Source organism: Solea senegalensis, linkage group LG6 (genome assembly GCF_019176455.1).
Source record: "Solea senegalensis isolate Sse05_10M linkage group LG6, IFAPA_SoseM_1, whole genome shotgun sequence".
NCBI classification, from domain to species: Eukaryota; Metazoa; Chordata; class Actinopteri; order Pleuronectiformes; family Soleidae; genus Solea; species Solea senegalensis.
In genome coordinates, this window is record NC_058026.1 from 26,346,213 (window position 1) to 26,365,127 (window position 18,915).

Here is an 18,915-nt window from a genome sequence, read left to right on the forward strand (position 1 = left end):
GAGCGGAGTGGGCGGGCTGGGGTGTAGGTTTTGATCATGTCCTGGATGTAGGCTGGACCGGATCCGTTTGTAGCATGGTCCTTCTGACCCGCAGTTCTCCTCCTGGCCTGTGGTTCGCCTCCTGGCCGGCAGGTGGCGGTAGCGTCCTTAAAGCAGCAGCAAAGTAGAGTGTGTTTCCGCTCGTGCGTGAGTTTGGAGCCGCGGTAAATCGCAGACGAGGTGAGTTCGAAGTGTTTAATGTGGTTGTTTTTAAGCTTTAAACGTTAATGTGTGGTTCACCGGATCGCGGTAGTTTGGCCCGTGTCAAGTCACACACTTGCCGGGTATTTTCTGGGGTTTTCTAATGGACACAGGCCGCAGCTACACTTGAAGCTAACAGCCTTAGCTAAGCTAACGCTATGAATGAACACATGCTAACGTTAGCTTCAGGTTCATTAAACGTGAACGAGACGATAATTCAATTAAAGTGTTTGTATGAAATCGAATGAATTATGTAAAAAAGTAAAGATAATAAATAACAACAATAATAAAAGGAAGACTGTGTCACACCTACCTTTTACACTTTATGCTGCTTTTGTTTTGTACGTAAATTATTTTTTACACACACAGACGCTGTATTTAAATGTATAGTTGAGATTTGTTGTGTTTGTGTGAATGCACTGAAACATAATCTTTAGACTCTCAGACTTTAATTAAGAGTCATGTAATAATATCTATATCACATATTAACATCTTTATCTCACTGTGTTAGACTGAAGTTTGTAAACCACTCACTCTCCCACACCAAAGTCCGGAGAGAAAATCAGTGATTTTAGCTCATTTGTTTCTTCAGCTGCAGGAAGAGAGAAACGGAGAAATGAAACCTGCTCTGTTGTCGTCATTGTTTCCTCAGGTGACATCATGGATATCAGACCAAACCACACGATCTACATCAACAACATCAATGACAAAGTCAAGAAAGAAGGTGAGTGGGATTTTTTCTAAAGTGAAAAAATGATGCATTTAGAAAAAGGAGCAGTTATTCCAGGACTTTCTCCAATTCAACATCCTTTAGAACAGGGGTGTCAAACTCAAATGACCTAAATGAGCATCTAGTCTGGTCAAGAGCCGACGTAGAGGAAAAAAAGTGGAAAAAACTATTTATAGGCGGTGTGCAAAATAAGATATTCATTATGATATTAATCAGAATTGCAAAGTAAAAGTGCTTGTTTTGACATAAAATGATTCACAATAAAAACATATTTATGATGCACAAAAACTGAGAATTAAATCAAAAATTTTGCAAATAATGAGGAGGATAATTGTGATTAAAACAGCTTAAATTTATGTAATTTCATGTTGAATGCAATACATTTAATAAAGCAATGATTACAACTGAATGTCTTATTACTAATTTAAAAAATATTGCCGGCAAATACATTTAGTCTTATATTCTGTCTCTATTCCATCACCTCGCACAGTGGTGGGCGGGCTGCATGTAATCAATTAGTGGGCCATATGTGGCCCCTGGGCCACCAGTTTGACACATGTGCTTTAGAAGGTGATAGTAACATTTTTGGTGAAGTTTAAATCTGATGTTACAGAGGCATATTTTTATAATTCTGGCACAACATCTGGTGTCATGTGACTGCTGTTACCACCTCTCACGTGTGTCGTCTTGGTTCCGCAGAGCTGAAGCGCTCCCTCTATGCGCTCTTCTCCCAGTTTGGACAGATAGTGGACATCGTGGCCATGAAGACCATGAAGATGAGGGGGCAGGCCTTCGTCGTCTTCAAAGAGCTCGCCGCCGCCACCAACGCTCTGCGGCAGCTGCAAGGTTTTCCCTTCTACAACAAACCCATGGTGAGTCCATGTGCTGTGACGCCGCCACGTGCGACCGCAGGCTGAAATATGTAACACTGACACTCGTGTGGATTGTTCTCAGAGGATACAGTACGCAAAGACGGACTCTGAGGTCATCGCCAAGGTCAAGGGCACGTACGGCGACAAGGAGAAGAAGAAAGAGAAGAAGAAGAAAGCTCAGGAGGCTGCGGCGGCGGCTAATCTGACAAAGAAACCACCACTGGTGAGTGATTACATGACTTATATAAATGAATTCATCTGTCCAGTATTTTCTCCATTAACCCAAAACCAGAAAATATTGACGTGATTATTGACACTTTTTCATTGAAGACGTGTGATTTTAGTTTGTTTATGATTGTAAATCCGGTTTGTTTTCAGGGATCAGCAGTGCCGGTTCACACACCTGCAGTCCAGGTAAGATCAGCCAACCACAAAGATCCACAGACCACAACTGAACCAGACTGACCTAGACCAGAACTGACCCAGACTGAGCCAGAACAACTGAGCCAGACCAGAACTGACGTGGGCTCAAATGAAACGGTTATAGAAAAGATGATTGGTGTGCTCTGAAAACAGATCACATGACCAGTCTGTCAGGTGATCTTTTCTCTCGTCATGATTTCATTTTAAAATGTTGATAAAACAACGTTTGTCGTCTCGTCAGGTTCCTGACAACCCGCCCAACTACATCCTGTTCCTGAGTAACCTGCCAGAGGAGACCAACGAGATGATGCTGTCCATGCTGTTCAACCAGTGAGCCCCTGCGCTACACACACTCTATATATATATACACACACACACACTGCATACATCCTATACACACGCTACACACACACGCACTCTACACATGCTACACACACACGCTTCACACACACACTGTACACACTCTACACATGCTACACACACACACACGCTAAATATGTGTGTGAACACACTACACACACTCTGCACACGCTACACACTATATGCATGACACACGCTACACACACACTCTACACATGCTACACACACACGCTACACACACTCTACACACACACACTGTACACACTCTACACATGCTACACACACGCTACACACACGTCACCTGTGTCATGACGTCGTCTGTGTTTCTGTCCGTCAGGTTTCCTGGTTTTAAAGAAGTGCGACTCGTTCCGGGGAAACACGACATTGCGTTTGTGGAGTTTGAGAGCGACACTCAGGCGGGCGTGGCTAAAGACGCTCTGCAGGGCTTCAGGATCACAGCCACCTGCGCCATGAAGATCACCTATGCGAAGAAGTAGAGGGGGAGGGGCAGGGGGCGGAGTTTCCTGCATTTCTGTTTGTGTTTTTGTAAATAAAGCTTCTTTTTTTTTACAAAACTGAGGTCTCAGGTCTGTGATGTCACTACTACAAACTACTACTACAGATTAAAGGGACAGTTCACGGTTAAATGTGTTGTATAGTGTGATGTGAACGCCCCTTGCTGTTGAGTTAGGTCACCAAAGTGCTGCAAAAATACTTGTCTAATTTCAACCTGTCCCTTTAGGGGGCGCCACAGCAGATCATCTGTAATCTAATCTCATTTTATTTGATTTTATGTAGTCTAGTTTATGGAAATCTTTATGTCCACCAACAGACTGACTGTCAAATAATGAGCTCTTTTTCACATGTAAGGGTGACCATAGTAGCCAATGTGTGGCGCTAGAGGATAATTAGTGATGTTAGTTACTTTTTGCCTGTAGGAGGCACAGTCACGTGACAGACTGCTGCAAACACATCAGCCTGTCAGGGCGGAGCCTGAAAACAAAAACCATCAAGAAATCAATTGGTAGATTATTGTCTACATATATTTTGTCCCTTTGATGGAGGATTTATAGAACATGATGATGCTGAAATACTTCATTTTCTTTGTCACTTTTACATTACATGTCACCAGACGCTTTTATCCAAAGCGACTTACAATACAATCCCTCGCTTTATTGATTGCCGCGGTATTGCCCTTCTTTGGGATTATGTGGCTGTAATCCTCATTTACCTCCATGAGGAGGGTTTGCTCCGCTGCGGAGAACATCTCTGCACGCACTTTTCCCTTGCTTTTCAGCATTTTTCACAGTTTCCGTGCTCGACTAGAATGGGCTTTTTATTTTCCCTGTGGGCGTGCACAGGTTGAGGCTTAACAGTTGAGGCTTGACTAAGCGTCAGTTGGAGCCAGCTGATTTCACTTGATGGAACGGCTTGGAGCTAGATTGGGAGGTAGAGCTTAGTCAAGCTTCAAGCTTATACCTAAGTCTGGCAATTCTTAGCTACGTTGATGGAATACCCCCCAGGTTGAGATGGTGATTGTTTTTGACTTGATGACAGAGTGAATCTGGGTTTATGTGATAAACAGAAATTAAATCTCATGTAAACGGCTGCCAACAAAATAAAAGCCCTAAAGAAAAAGATCACAGCGCTCCCCTGTGGTACAGACGGCAAAAACACCATGACACACGTCACGTTTTACATTACATACACATATGTACGTATATGTATGTGTAAGTTCAATTCATTTCGCACGTGTTCATGTGCGCGCGCGCGTCTGTGTGACTATGAGCGCGCCTCGCGGTCCCGTCGTCAGTCGGTGGACGGTCGCAGCTCGCGCAGGTCAGTGTTTACTGTTCACATTGTTTATGAGTCTGTTTGTGTCACGTTATCATTGACTCGTGTTTACAAACGTAAGAACTTTGTTGTTATTTATTTATTTGAACTTTTATTAACATTTAACCATAAAACCTAATTTTTGTCTTAAGGAATAATTTGACATTTTGAAATAATAACAAGAATCATAGAATACATCCAACAACAACAATAATAACAATACTATTATATAGGGCTTCTACACACTGGTGTGAGATAACATATCTGTAAATATGTAATTTATATGTTTGTTCATTTAATCTTTTTTCTTTTTATATTAAAATACAAGAGTTTAAATACAACTGCAGTAATACAGCATTAAAGGGACAGTTCATGGTTTTTAAAGTACAGTAGTACCCTGCTGCTGACAACCATCCTCTCACTGCCTGCAGAACTCACTCTCCCACACCAAACCTCACAGAGAAAATCAGTGATTTTCAGGAGTTGTTAAATGTCTTATTTTGTCACTTCAGTGTTTGAAATCCAACGTTCAGATTGACCTCAGTGACACAAAGTGACCACACGAGGCAGCAGAGGACCAGCAGCTTAAATCACTGATTTTCTCTATGAGGTTTGGTGTGGGAGAGTGAGTGGTTCATAAAGTGAATGAAAGACTTATTTAATGATATGTGAACATGAGTGTTTGCGCATGTGTGTGTGTGTGTGTGTGCGCGTGTGTGCAGCAGCAAGTAAGTCAACGTTTGTAAAAAACAGTTTTAGAAGAAAATGTCAGCGATGAGACGCAACATTCTGAGACCTGTGGACAATTTTAACACATGAAGAAGAGACGACATTAACAAGGAGACGCCAACAGCTGTGTGTGTGTGTGTGTGTGAGAGAGAGAGAGAGAGAGTGTGTGTGTGTATATATACACTACAGTAACAGTCTAAAGTTTGGACACACCTTCTCATTTAATGGTTTTTCTTTATTTTCATGACTATTCACGTTGTAGATTCTCACTGAAGGCATCAAAACTGTGAATGAACATATGGAATTATGTAGTAAAGGCAAAAAAAAACATGTTTCATATTTTAGATTCCCTTTGCTTTGTTGACAGCTCTGCAAACCCTTGGCCTTCTCTCGATGAGCTTCATGTCGTCACTGACATGGTTTTCACTTCACAGCCTTGTCAGGGTTCATTTGTGGAATTTCTTGTCTTCTTAATGGGGTTGGGACCATCAGTCAGGTTGCTACACAGCCACAACAGTTAGAATTCATATTATGGCAAGAAGCAATCAGCTCAGTAAAGAGAAACCACAGTCCATCATTACTTTGACAAATGAAGGTCAGTCAGAAAGTTGCAAAAACGTTGAATTGTTTCCATTAAATGAGAAGGTGTGTCCAGACTTTTGACTGGTAGTGTAAATATATACATATATAAATATGAGTTCATGAGTTCCAGACTTTTCAACTCAGTATTAAAACAAACCTGATTATAATTTCTCATCACTTAATGAGATTATGTTGTTTAATTCCTCAGATTAAAGATGAGAGTTCACACGTTAATCACGTCTTTATATTTATACATATATTTATATATACATATGCATATATATGTATACTGTATATATATATATACATATATGTATTTATATATACATATATACACACATATATACATATGTGTGTATATATACACACATATATACATGTATATATGTCATTGTCCCTATTCTCAGTCCCAGACTCTTGCCTTTCCTCTTTTCTCTCTGTTTCTGAACCCGCCTTCCTCCTCTCCTCTCCTCTCCTCTCTCTCCTCTCCTCTCCTCTCCTCTCTCCTCTCCTCTCTCTCTCCTCTCCTCTCCTCTCCTCCTTCGACCCACAGTAGCCCAATTTCCACTGTTACCTTGTAGGTTATCGGCACCAAAGGCGGTCGTGGTTAACCCGGGCCTGGACCGATCCGGTATGGAAATCATAGGTTCGATTTGCATATTTGGTTTTGGCACAAGTCTTAAGCCGGATGCCCTTCCTGACGCAACCCTCTGCTTTTATCCGGGCTTGGGACCGGCTCAAAAAGACACTGGCTTGTGACCTCCTAAGGCTGCATTACACACATATGTACATATATGTAAAAACTATAAAACTATAAACTTCATATTTATACACATATATACATATATATATAAATATATATATATGTACATATATGTACATACATATATATATATATATATATATATATATATATATATATGTATATATATATATGTGTATAAATATGAAGTTTACATTGTTTTCTACAGACTCAACCGTTAGAAAATGGACAACTCGTCCAACAGCAGCTCGACAGAATCCGGCTACGACTACGAGATTCCTGTGGACGAGATTCCGGACACCACGCGGGGGTGGGCCTTCTTTGCAGCCACCGTCGTCATCGCGGTCGTCCTGGTAACCATCATGGTGGTCTGTGGAGTGGGAAACTGTGTGTTCATTGTTAGCCTTGCTCGCTACAAGCAGCTGAGAAAGCTGAGTCAGCTGCTGGTGGCTAACCTGGCCGTGTCAGACGCGGCGGTGGCGCTGGTCTGCTGCCCGTTCCTGCTCGATTATTACGTGGTGAAGAAGTTGTCGTGGGACCACGGTCTTCTGCTCTGCGCCTCCACCAACTACCTGCGCACTGTCTCCCTCTACGTGTCCACCAACGCACTGCTGGCCATCGCCGTGGACAGGTGAGCTGACCTGGGTTTGTTAGCTTCCATCAGCAGCTCATGCTACATTGTGTTGTTGTTGTTGTTGAGGTTCTCCTCCTGGTTCTCCTCCAGGTACAGGGTCATCCTCCACCCTCTGAGATCGCGGATGAAGCAGCGGACAGCGTGCTACGTCGTCCTGAGTGTTTGGATAGTCCCCGTCTTCATCTCCATCCCTTCTGCTTACATGACTTCTGAGACAAAGTACCCGCACGTGGAAGGAGAGGCCCACAAGACCTTCTGCGCTCAGATCTGGCCTGTGGACCAGCAGGTTCTCTACCGCTCGTACTTCCTCCTCATCTTTGCCCTGGAGTTTGTGGGCCCAGTGACCGTCATGGCCGTCTGCTACACTTGGATCTCCAAGGAGCTGTGGTTCAAAGATGTTCCCGGTTTCCAGACGGATCAGATCCGGAAGAGGCTCCAGAGGCGTCGAAGGACAGTGGTGGTGCTGATCCTGGTTCTGGTCGCCTATGTTCTGTGTTGGGCACCATACTATGGCTTTGCCCTGCTGCGGGACTTTTACCCCACACTCATCTCCAGGGGCAGGAACTCCCTGGTGGCCTTCTACATCATCGAGTGCATCGCCATGAGCAACGGGATCATTAACACCCTCTGCTTTGTGAGTGTCCGAAACTACAGCAAGCACCTGAAGAGGGCAGCCAATTTCCCGCTGACGCTGGTGACGTTTGTGGCCACCAAGTCTGCAGATGAAGGAGAGGCAAGGACCTCCTCCCTCAGAGTGACAGAGGAGGTGGAGGGCGGTCGGCAGAGGTAGAGCAGGTCTGGACGAACCGGCCAAGGTTCAGAGGAAGTCACTCTATTTCCACTGTGAAATACATGGAAGAACAGAGATGGATCTGAAGTGACGATCTCACCCGGTCTTTATCCTCCACAGGAGTAGAGAAGATCTACTACGTTTGAGTTACTCAACTCTTTACAGATTTTGTTTCTGAAATGGTCCCAGTTCTTGGCAAAGAGATGGATATGAGGAGTTACTTCTTGTAGAAACATTTCATCAGCTTCTCTTAGTAGAGGCGCACACTTCCTTGACCAAACAAGTGTCCTGAAACCCTACAGTCACACACATGTCACTCATTCATAGGAAACCACGCTTTTTCATCCAGAAAATGGGAAACATGCAGGGGAGTCAATCCATGGGCAACTGAGCATCATCAATATTTATGCGATATTTTGGAGTAAAGACACCAACATGGATACCTGTGTTAGCCATGTGTGCAGAGCAATAGCAGAAGATCCTCAGGATGAACCTGTAGCAGTAGCGGTTGTGTAGCGTTGAGCGGTGTAACAGCACAGCAGTCAGCAGGTTCTCCACCAAATGCTTGTTTATAAAGGAAACACCCACATCGTCTTTCATGGGGGAGTAGTAAAGTAAAATAAGTGACTTTTTGCCACTTATCTTCTCACTACTTTAACTTCTTGAGGATGAATTCTACATCAAACAATATTGTGTTTAATATTGTGAGAGAAGCAATGCTAATGTCTTTCTATTCAATAGATAATAAGAGGGATGTAATGGAATAAAATAAATTAAACCAAATCCTAAGAACTATATACAGTTGTGTGCAAAAGTGTTTGCCCCCTAAACCTAACAACTGGTTGGGCCGCCGCTTGCAGCAACAACTGCAATCTAGCGTTTGCGATAACTTGCAATGAGCCTTTTACAGCGCTGTGAAGGAATTTTGGCCCACTCATCTTTGCAGAATTGTTGTCATTCAGCCACATTAGAGGGTTTTTGGGCATTAACCGCCTTTTTAAGGTCATGCCTCAGCATCTCAATAGGATTCAGGTCAGGACTTTGACTAGGCCACTCCAAAGTCTTCATTTTGTTTTTCTTTAGCCATTCAGAAGTGGACTTGCTGGTGTGCTTCTGATCATTGTCCTGCTGCAGACCCCAAGTTTGCTTCAGCCTGAGGTCACAAACAGACGGCCGCACACTCTCCTTCAGGATTTTTTGGTAGACAGCAGAATTCATGGTTCCATGTATCACAACAAGTCTTCCAGTTCCTGAAGCAGCAAAACAGCCCCACACCATCACACTACCACACTACCACCACCATATTTGACTGTTGGTATGATGTTCTTTTTCTGAAATGTGGTGTTACTTTTACTCCAGATGTAATGGGACACACACCTTCCAAAAAGTTCAACTTTTGTCTCGTCAGTCCACAGAGTATTTTCCCAAAAGTCTTGGGGATCATCAAGATGCTTTTTGGCAAAATTGAGATGAGCCTTAACGTTCTTTTTGCCCAACAGTGGTTTTGGTCTTGGAACTGTGCCATGCAAGTCATTTTTGCCCAGTCTCTTTCTTATGGTGGAGTCATGAACACTGAGTGAGGCCTGCAGTTCTTTAGATGTTGTTCTGGGTTCTTTTGTGAACCTCTTAGATGAGTCGTCGCTGCACTATTGGAGTAATTCTTGTCGGCTGGCCACTCATGGGAAGGTTGCCCACTGTTCCATGTTTTCTCCATTTGTGAATAATGGCCCTCACCGTGGTTCTCTGGAGTCCAAAGCTTTAGAAAGGTCTTTGTAAACTTTTCCAGACCGATACATGTCAATTACTTTGTTTCTCATTTGTTCCTGAATTGCTTTAGATCGCGGCATGATGTCCTCCTTTTTTGGGATCTTTTGGCCGACTTCACTTTGTCTGACAGGTTCTATTTAGGTTTGGATAGTTTTTTCCCCATAATAAATAAAATCATCACTTAAAAACTGCATTTTGTGTTAACTTGTGTTATCTTTGTCTAATATTTAAATTTGTTTGATAATCTGAAACATTTAAATGTGACAAATATGCTAAAAAATAAGAAATCAGGAAGGGGGCAAACACTTTTGCACACAACTGTATGTGTGACCTCTATCTCCCCCCACACTTAAACAAATACATCCTTGATCTCACATACACAACATACTTAAAATAAAACCTTAATGAACCCTCACCACGTTTATGACACCCCCCACCACAAATGGCACACACACGTTGTCAATCGTAAAATTGACGTACATGTGTGCATGTGGAGATAAGTGTATATTACATAATAACCATTCATCCATGTTGCCATGGAAACTTTAAAGGCTTTTGATGAATAAAAAGAGTGAAATGTGACTTTTTGTGTCATTGGTTGATTTTTGGATGATGAAGATGATGAAGACACCTGGACTCGGACTTTCAGCTGTTTTGTGGTTGCCATGAATGACACCAGCTGCGCGTTGACTTTTAAAAATAAACATAAAAAGATGAGTCAATAGCCTGACTGAGACTTTTATTTTGAAAACTGTGGAGTTAGGTTTTAGCGTGGACAATCCACGTTACCAAGCACTTCCTGTTTACACCAGCTGCTAATGTTAGCTATGTAGCCATAATAGAAACGTCTCAAACACCTGAGCACAGGTGAGAACACTGGTGAGTCTACATTTTAAACCTCACGATTCACACGCAACGATGACAAACATAGCCTATGTAGCCTCACGCTAAGACTGAAGACAGAAGACTAATGTAGCATACGCAGCCTCAAACTACAGAAGACGACTAAGCCTCGAGCTAGAAACAGCAACGACCACAGTAATGAAGGGAACCAGATGTTTGACATTTAGCATTAATGCTCAATAACTTGACGTTTTGTTTAATAAATCTTAACACATTGGCGTCAGTAGCAAAGGATAGCATAGCACAGCATACCAGTATAGTAGAATAATGTAGTATAGCTTAACTTAGCAGTGTTTGTCAATAAAGTTTCGTGTCGAGCAAAAAAAACACTTTAAAAATCAAAGTCCAAAAAAAACCCCAAAAACCTGAAACACAAACAGGAAGTGGGCGTCTACTTCCTGCCATGCAGAAACATCTTTGCTTCCTTCTGCAGTCTGTGGATGTCCTCCCTGCCGCTGTCCTCTGAGTCAGGAGGGACATAGTCAGAGTCATCCCCCGCGTCCTCGCTGCCGTCGTCGATGAAGCTGTCGTCCTCGTCCTCGTCCTCATCGTGGGCGGGGCTCTTCTTGGGGGCGGTACGTGTGGTGCGAGCTGCAAAGACATTGACACTGTGAACGTGTGACGCCTGTCTCAGGCCACGCCTACACGGTGTAGTACATATGACCGGTCTGTAGGTGGCGCTGTGAGTGTCCCCTGCTGCTGAGACTCACCTGCTGTCCTTGTGTGTCTGAACTCTTTTCTGTGAAGAGGATTTTTCCTGCAGGGACACAAATAAGACGATGAGTCAATGATGTCTCTGAAGGACACGTCAGAAGCTGTCTCTGAAAGACACGTCAGAAGCTGTCTCTGAAAGACATGTCAGACTCTCTGAAGGACATGTAAGACTCTGTGACATCTCTGAAGGACACGTCAGACTCTGTGACGTCTCTGAAGGACACATCAGACAGTGTCTCTGAAGGACACGTCAGACTCTGTCTCTGAAGGACACGTCAGACTCTGTCTCTGAAGGACACGTCAGACACCGTCTCACCTGTAGCAGTCGGTACCATACGGGCACTCGGGTCGGTCCAGCTCCGTCCCCTGCTCCTCGTCCTCATAGTCTGTGTCCTCAGGGTGACTGCACTCCTGGAAATGGACTGGGTTTTTCCTGGAAAGAAGGATCAGAACAGTTACACGGTGAAAGACAACATGAAGTAGTCGCCCCTGGTACAGTTTAAGGTTATTGGACATGGGCGTGGACACACCTGTAACAGTCCCGCCCATATGGACATGGTGTTCTGAGTTGACGTTTGGACGGCGTTGGGACAGAAGACTTCCTGTTGTCCTCAGGTTCACTGTCAGAGGCTCGCATGGTGGTGGAGGCGGAGTCAATAGCTGCAGTGGGCGTGGCCTCTGTCTTCTCCTCTTCATCACTGATGTCTCTCACCTTCCTCCTCCTCCTCTTCTTCCTTGGCCTCTGCTCCTCCTCCTCACTGAGCTCCACCTCCACAGGAGAGTCAGCTGCAGGGGGTGTGGCCTGTTTAGAGGCGGTGCTTCTTTTCACCGACACGACTAAAACACATAAACGCCTTATATGTGACTTCACAGTGATGACATCATTCCTAATGATCACATGACAGGAATCAACACAGGAAGTCATGTGACTGACACACGTCACCCTGGGCGGTACCTTTGGGTTTGGGGAAGGAGCCATGCGGTGTAGCTACGACCGCCATCATCCACACAGGTAACACTCTGGTCCTCATGACCGACGAGGCTCCGCCCCCGTCATCACCTTCATCATTATCGTCCTTCACTTCCACTCTGACAGATTTGTCTTCCTGTCGGACACAAAAAACAAGGGCGGTTTCTCAATACTTCCCAAGTAAGCAATATGTACTTGCTTACTTGGGAAGTATATACAGTGCCTTGTGAAAGTATCCGGCCCCCTTGAACTTTTCAACCTTTTGCCACATTTGAGGCTTCAAACATAAAGTTATAAAATTGAAATTTTTGTCAAGAATCAACAACAAGTGGGACACAATCGTGAAGTGGAACCAAATTCATTGGATAATATATACTTTTTTAACAAATAAAAAACTGAAAAGTGGGGCGTGCAATATTATTCGGCCCCTTTACTTTCAGTGCAGCAAACTCACTCCAGAAGTTCAGTGAGGATCTCTGAATGATCCAATGTTGTCCTAAATGACTGATGATGATAAATAGAATCCACCTGTGTGTAATCAGGTCTCTGTATAAATGCATCTGCTATGTGATAGTCTCAGGATTCTGTTTAAAGAGCAGAGAGCATCATGAAGACCAAGGAACACACCAGGCAGGTTCGAGATACTGTTGTGGAGAAGTTTAAAGCTGGATTTGGATACAAAAAGATTTCCCAAGCTTTAAACATTGCAAGGAGCACTGTGCAAGCAATCATATTGAAATGGAAGGAGTATCAGACCACTGCAAATCTACCAAGACCCGGCCGTCCCTCCAAACCTTCATCTCGAACAAGGAGAAGACTGATCAGAGATGCAGCCAAGAGGCCCATGATCACTCTGGATGAACTGCAGAGATCTACAGCTGAGGTGGGAGAGTCTGTCCATAGGACAACAATCAGTCATACACTGCACAAATCTGGCCTTTATGGAAGAGTGGCAAGAAGAAAGCCATTTCTTAAAGAAATCCATAAAAAGTCTCGTCACCTGGGAGACACACCAAACATGTGGAAGAAGGTGCTCTGGTCAGATGAAACCAAAATTGAACTTTTTGGCCACAATGCAAAACGATATGTTCGGCGTAAAAGCAACACAGCTCATCACCCTGAACACACCATCCCCACTCTCAAACATGGTGGCGGCAGCATCATGGTTTGGGCCTGCTTTTCTTCAGCAGGGACAGGGAAGATGGTTAAAATTGATGGGAAGATGGATGGAGCCAAATACAGGACCATTCTGGAAAAAAACCTGTTGGAGTCTGCAAAAGACCTGAGACTGGGACGGAGATTTAACTTCCAACAGGACAATGATCCTAAATATAAAGCCAAATCTACAATGGAATGGTTCACAAATAAACCAGGTATCCAGGTGTTAGAATGGCCCAGTCAAAGTCCAGACCTGAATCCAATCGAGAATCTGTGGAAAGAGCTGAAGACTGCTGTTCACAAACGCTCTCCATCCAACCTCACTGAGCTCGAGCTGTTTTGCAAGGAAGAATGGGCAAGAATTCCAGTCTCTCGATGTGCAAAACTGATAGAGACATATCCCAAGCGACTTGCAGCTGTAATTGCAGCAAAAGGTGGCGCTACAAAGTATTAACGCAAGGGGGCCGAATAATATTGCACGCCCCACTTTTCAGTTTTTTATTTGTTAAAAAAGTTTAAATTATCCAATGAATTTGGTTCCACTTCACGATTGTGTCCCACTTGTTGTTGATTCTTGACAAAAAATTTAAATTTTATATCTTTATGTTTGAAGCCTCAAATGTGGCAAAAGGTTGAAAAGTTCAAGGGGGCCGGATACTTTCACAAGGCACTGTACTTGAGAAGTACACTGGGAGTATATACTTGACAAGTACAGGAGTACACAAGTATGTGGCTGTTTCTCAATACTCAAGTAAGCAAGTATGTATGAATTGTTCTGCTGTTTGAATGGTGGCTGACTTGTTATTATTTTCACATTTTAAATATTTAACTTCATTTATTAATTTATTTCTATTAAAATATACAATACAAATAATACAATGTGGAAAATAGATATATTACAGCATTGTAGAGTAGTATATATATATATATATATATATATGGATATATATCTACATATATATGTAGATATATATACACATACATATATACTACTCTATAAATATATAACGTGTACAAATATGTACTACTCTATATATCTAATATATACATATTATATTTAAATACAGATACAATGACCGTGCGACTTTAATATAAATCTAAAATTCCAGGTTAAAATAAATACAACATTAACAATATACAAACTTTCAAACTTTCAGGTCAAAACGTTTCCATTAAAAACAAAATAACACGTCAACAACAAATCTATGGATCACACGGAGCATGTAATGACAGAGACGTCATGATGTCATCAGGACAGGCCGAGGTCACGCTGCTCTGTGACGGGCACAGTGAGCCAGAGGGTCCGCAGAGGCGGAGCTTATCACCTCCGACAAACGTCGCTGCCAAACTTTAAATACGTCATATCTTCATACACAAACCACATGTTTAAATTCTAAATGACTAATTTCTCGCCTCAAATGATGTTAAAACTTTGTTCCGGGACACAGAAAAATATTTATTTCAGATTTATATTTCTATTATCTGCTGCTATGCTCCGCTGAAATGTATTCTGGGATACATGGCCATCCCAAGTATGCTTAAGTCACCTCCGATGCATACTTGGTAAAAATGGGCAGAGCGAGAACACTTCCGGGTTTGAGAACTGTCCTTGCTGTTCGCTTACTTGAGAATTGGAACAGCACTTGGACTGAGGCTGATGACGTTTTCACAAGTACGGGAGTACGCAAGTACACACAAGTACGCACAAGTACGCACAAGTACGCACAAGTATGGATATTGAGGAACGGCCAAGATCTGTTCATCTGTTGGAGCTCCGTCCACATCACCACATTACTCTACTGCCCTCCAGCTGATGCTATGCTAATTATTCACCTGGAGCCAATGCTAAACTAACTCCCCTACTGAGGCTAATGCTATGCTAACTACTCACCTGGATCTACTGCTAAGCTAACTCCTCTCCTGACACTAATGCTAAACTAATGCTAAGCTAATTCCTCCCCTGAGGCTAATTCTAATTTAGAACTCACCTAGAGCTAATGCTAAAAAAAGTTCTAAGTTTAATGCTAAGCTAACTACTTACCTAGGGCTAATACTAAGCTAACGCTGCCTCAGGTCACAACCTCAGTGACATCATCTGACCTCTGTCCACAAACCTTTAAATGTCTGTTTGGACTTGGCTCCTCCTCCTCCTCCTCTGACAGACCTGGTGACTCCTCGTGAGGCGGAGTCTGGCCACAGTTCGTTCTGATTGGACGATTCGGCTCCTCGTCTGGCTCCGGAGAATGGGAAAGCTCCTCCTCTTCCTGTTTCTCTTTGTGACCATCTCTACAAGAAGTGACATTAAGGGATAGTTCAGGTTTTTTTAAACACTTTTATAGAGTTTGTTTTACAACAAGAAAAAAGTTTTATTCCTGGTTATATAAAAATAAAATACCAGCAGATGAAACCAAGTTTCCATGGTTACTGTCTGTTTTGGCTAAAACAAGAAAAAACACACACCGTGTGTTTACTGTGTGGAAAAAAATGATTTAGCCTCTAAACAAAAGACTTGTGAAATAAAATCAGTCAGTTTAAGTCTCAATATATGTGTCACATGATCACGTCTTTATCTCACTGACAGACGTTTGTAAACCACTCACTCTCCCACACCAAGAGAAAACGCCATAGAGAAAATCAGTGATTTTAGCTGGCGGCGACACAGAAGCTGCTGGTACTCTGCTGCCTCGTGTGGTCACTTTGTGTCACTGAGTTAAGTCTAAATGAAATATTTCAAATGCAGAATTCATTCAAATTAGAAATTAGAACTTCGTGATGGAGGCAGCAGTGGACCAACAACTCCTGTGTGCTGTGATGTTAAAATCACTGGTTTTCTCTTATGAGGTTTGGTGTGGGAGATTGACTGGTTTCCTGTCTTTTGTTAAGAGGACACAGACACAGTGTCAGTAACTCATAAAGCCTGAACTATCTGTTTTAAGTGTGATTTCTTTTTATTCATGTTTGTGATCTACATTTCAAACAGACTCTGATCATAAAGATCAGACCTAAACAGCTGCTCTTTCTATGACTGAATTATTCACCAGGTCATCGAGTGGACACGACTCCTCTTTTCATCCTCAGATCTTTTTGATCTGAACATGGTGGAAGTACCTGTTGCTGGCTCCGCCCACCTCCGCCACTCTGTAGACAAACTGTCCCGGCAGCAAAGAGAAGACGTCTCCATTGTGAAGAGGCCACCACAAGTCTTTGACCAGAGGTCGAGGGTCATCAGTGAGCGATGACTGGATGAAGCACGGGTTCAGGTGAGTCTGAGGATTTAAACATTCAAACTGTGTCCACTTAAAACAAATGTTCATGACACACACTGACACACACTGACACTGACACAGACACACACTGACACACTGACACAGACACACACTGACACAGGACACAGACACACTGACACTGACACACACACAGACACAACACAGACACACACTGACACAGACATACACACACTGACAAACACACTGACACTGACACACTGACAAACACTGACAATCGACACTGACACACTGACAAACACTGACAATCACTGACACAATGACATTGACAATCTACAGTCACTGACACACACTGACAATCACTGACACTGAAACACACTGACAAACACTGACACACACTGACACACACACACACACTGACAATCACTGACACACAATTGACAATCACTGACACACACACTGACACACACTGACAAACACTGAAACACTGACACACAATGACACATTGACAAACACTGACTGACAAACACCAAACCACTTACACTGAAACACTGACACACAATGACACTGACGCACATTGACAAACACTGGCACACACTCACACACAATGACAATGACACTAACAACCACTGACACTGACAATCACATACAATGACACTGACAACAATCACTGACACTGACACACACTGACACACACTGACAATCACTGACACACAATGACAATCACTGACACACAATGACACACATTGACAAACACACTGACAAACTCTGACACACAATGACACTGACACACACTGACAAACACTGAAACACACTGACAAACACTGACACACAATGACACTGACACACAATGACACTGACACACACTGACAATCACTGACACAATGACAATCACTGACACACAATGACACACTGACAATCACTGACACACAATGACAAACACTGAAACACTGACACAATGACACACAATGACACTGACACACACTGACAAACACTGACACACAATGACACTGACACTGACACACACTGACAAACACTGAAACACACTGACACACACTGACACACAATGACACACAATGACACTCACCGGTTTGAGTCTCAGTTTTCCGTCCAGGTTTTGCAGCACTGCGTGATGTCGAGAGATCCTCCGGTCACTGACCTGAGACACACACAGAGGGTCAAAGGTCACTGTGAGTGTGTGTCTCCAGGTCTCCAGAGCATGAACAAGGCTGACAAACACAACGTTGTCAAGCCCCCGGTAAACTTCTGCAAACTTCTGCACACACGCTGCACACAGGGTCCTGTACTATCCCACTTCACCATCGGGTACTTAACGAAGGGAATCAGTCCTTGCTTCACAGATGACAGGTCTGTGTCTGGTGTCAGGTCAAAGGTCACCAGGTCAAGGGTCAGATGACTGTACTTGCTGTGGAAATGTGGTCGGGGGTTATACTCCACCTAGTTCAGTTTATGCACAGTTCCAGACTCTGTGATGATGTCATTCGCGTTGGGTCCACACAAGTTTACCAGGATCTTCATACAAACACACTTCAACAAAAAAACATGAACTGTTCCTTTAAACTCACTGTCAGCAGGGGGCCGCGGCCCAGCACCGTGTCTCCCGGCGGCACGTGGACCGGAGCTCCGCCGTCCACCGGAACCAGTTGGAAGCCGAACATGAGCGTCAGCGACTACTATTACAACAACAACAACAACAACAACAACAACAAGAGTTCGTTAAACCCTCGGGAATTTCTTTGACTTTAGTGAAAACACAGAAACTCACACCGGTGGTGAAGCGTTACGTGAGGCGGCCGGCAGGTGCTGCTCGAAACCCGAGCAAACAAAAAACAAACAAACAAACAAACAAACAAACAAACAAACAAACAAATATCTGCAGGACGGACACAAACAACTGCTTCCACTTTCTCCGCGACTCAATTTAAAACTTCCGGGATATAGAAGAACATGCGCAGTCCAGCACGGTGCAGGCACCGCCCACATTAACTGAACTCCGTCCGGATTTATAGTCATTTTAAAACGTTTCCGTTTGTAAACATTATTATAATGTTTGTAAACGGAATCTGAAAACGTTTTGTGTTTTAGTCAATACAAATCTTTAATTCGGCAGCATGTAGCACACACTGCTGTGTTTTCTCAGCGATCGCTTAAAAAAAATAGTTATTAAATAATAATAATAGAAATGCAGATATAGTTGTATGG

At 43.2% G+C, this 18,915-nt stretch overlaps 3 protein-coding genes across 4 annotated transcripts; 2 read left to right on the top strand and 1 right to left on the bottom strand.

The window, feature by feature from the left end:
* Positions 1-139: 139 nt before the first annotated feature.
* On the top strand, positions 140-3,190 carry snrpb2 (small nuclear ribonucleoprotein polypeptide B2). The gene is made up of 7 exons (XM_044028006.1): positions 140-219; positions 893-964; positions 1,670-1,842; positions 1,925-2,065; positions 2,221-2,256; positions 2,507-2,595; positions 2,963-3,190. The coding sequence occupies exons 2-7, from the start codon at positions 901-903 to the stop codon at positions 3,120-3,122; spliced, it is 663 nt and encodes a 220-aa protein (XP_043883941.1). The 5' UTR covers positions 140-219; positions 893-900; the 3' UTR covers positions 3,123-3,190.
* Positions 3,191-6,756: 3,566 nt separating this feature from the next.
* Positions 6,757-9,244, top strand: prokr1a (prokineticin receptor 1a). The gene is made up of 2 exons (XM_044027994.1): positions 6,757-7,163; positions 7,257-9,244. The coding sequence occupies exons 1-2, from the start codon at positions 6,757-6,759 to the stop codon at positions 7,954-7,956; spliced, it is 1,107 nt and encodes a 368-aa protein (XP_043883929.1). The 3' UTR covers positions 7,957-9,244.
* Positions 9,245-10,447: 1,203 nt separating this feature from the next.
* aplf (aprataxin and PNKP like factor) lies at positions 10,448-18,659 on the bottom strand. 2 transcript variants are annotated; one of them, XM_044027987.1, is made up of 10 exons: positions 18,479-18,659; positions 18,279-18,383; positions 17,780-17,851; positions 16,577-16,734; positions 15,583-15,754; positions 12,296-12,446; positions 11,871-12,177; positions 11,657-11,773; positions 11,337-11,383; positions 10,448-11,217 (listed from the first exon to the last, which is right to left on the bottom strand). In XM_044027987.1, the coding sequence occupies exons 2-10, from the start codon at positions 18,369-18,371 to the stop codon at positions 11,018-11,020; spliced, it is 1,317 nt and encodes a 438-aa protein (XP_043883922.1). In that variant the 5' UTR covers positions 18,372-18,383; positions 18,479-18,659; the 3' UTR covers positions 10,448-11,017. The 2 variants fall into 2 exon arrangements, with proteins under 2 accessions (XP_043883922.1, XP_043883921.1); XM_044027986.1 differs by having other exon boundaries at positions 18,279-18,386.
* Positions 18,660-18,915: the final 256 nt, after the last annotated feature.

Excerpts from the sequence above, each read along its gene's own strand:
- snrpb2 (XM_044028006.1), top strand. The coding sequence starts at position 901 with ATGGATATCAGACCAAACCACACGATCTACATCAACAACATCAATGAC. Across the intron at positions 965-1,669 it reads TGACAAAGTCAAGAAAGAAG|AGCTGAAGCGCTCCCTCTAT; the intron begins GTGAGTGGGATT and ends TTGGTTCCGCAG. Across the intron at positions 2,596-2,962 it reads CTGTCCATGCTGTTCAACCA|GTTTCCTGGTTTTAAAGAAG; the intron begins GTGAGCCCCTGC and ends TCTGTCCGTCAG.
- prokr1a (XM_044027994.1), top strand. The coding sequence starts at position 6,757 with ATGGACAACTCGTCCAACAGCAGCTCGACAGAATCCGGCTACGACTAC. Across the intron at positions 7,164-7,256 it reads CTGGCCATCGCCGTGGACAG|GTACAGGGTCATCCTCCACC; the intron begins GTGAGCTGACCT and ends GTTCTCCTCCAG.
- aplf (XM_044027987.1), bottom strand. The coding sequence starts at position 18,371 with ATGTTCGGCTTCCAACTGGTTCCGGTGGACGGCGGAGCTCCGGTCCAC. Across the intron at positions 16,735-17,779 it reads GAAAACTGAGACTCAAACCG|ACTCACCTGAACCCGTGCTT; the intron begins GTGAGTGTCATT and ends TTAAATCCTCAG. Across the intron at positions 11,774-11,870 it reads TATGGGCGGGACTGTTACAG|GAAAAACCCAGTCCATTTCC; the intron begins GTGTGTCCACGC and ends CCTTCTTTCCAG.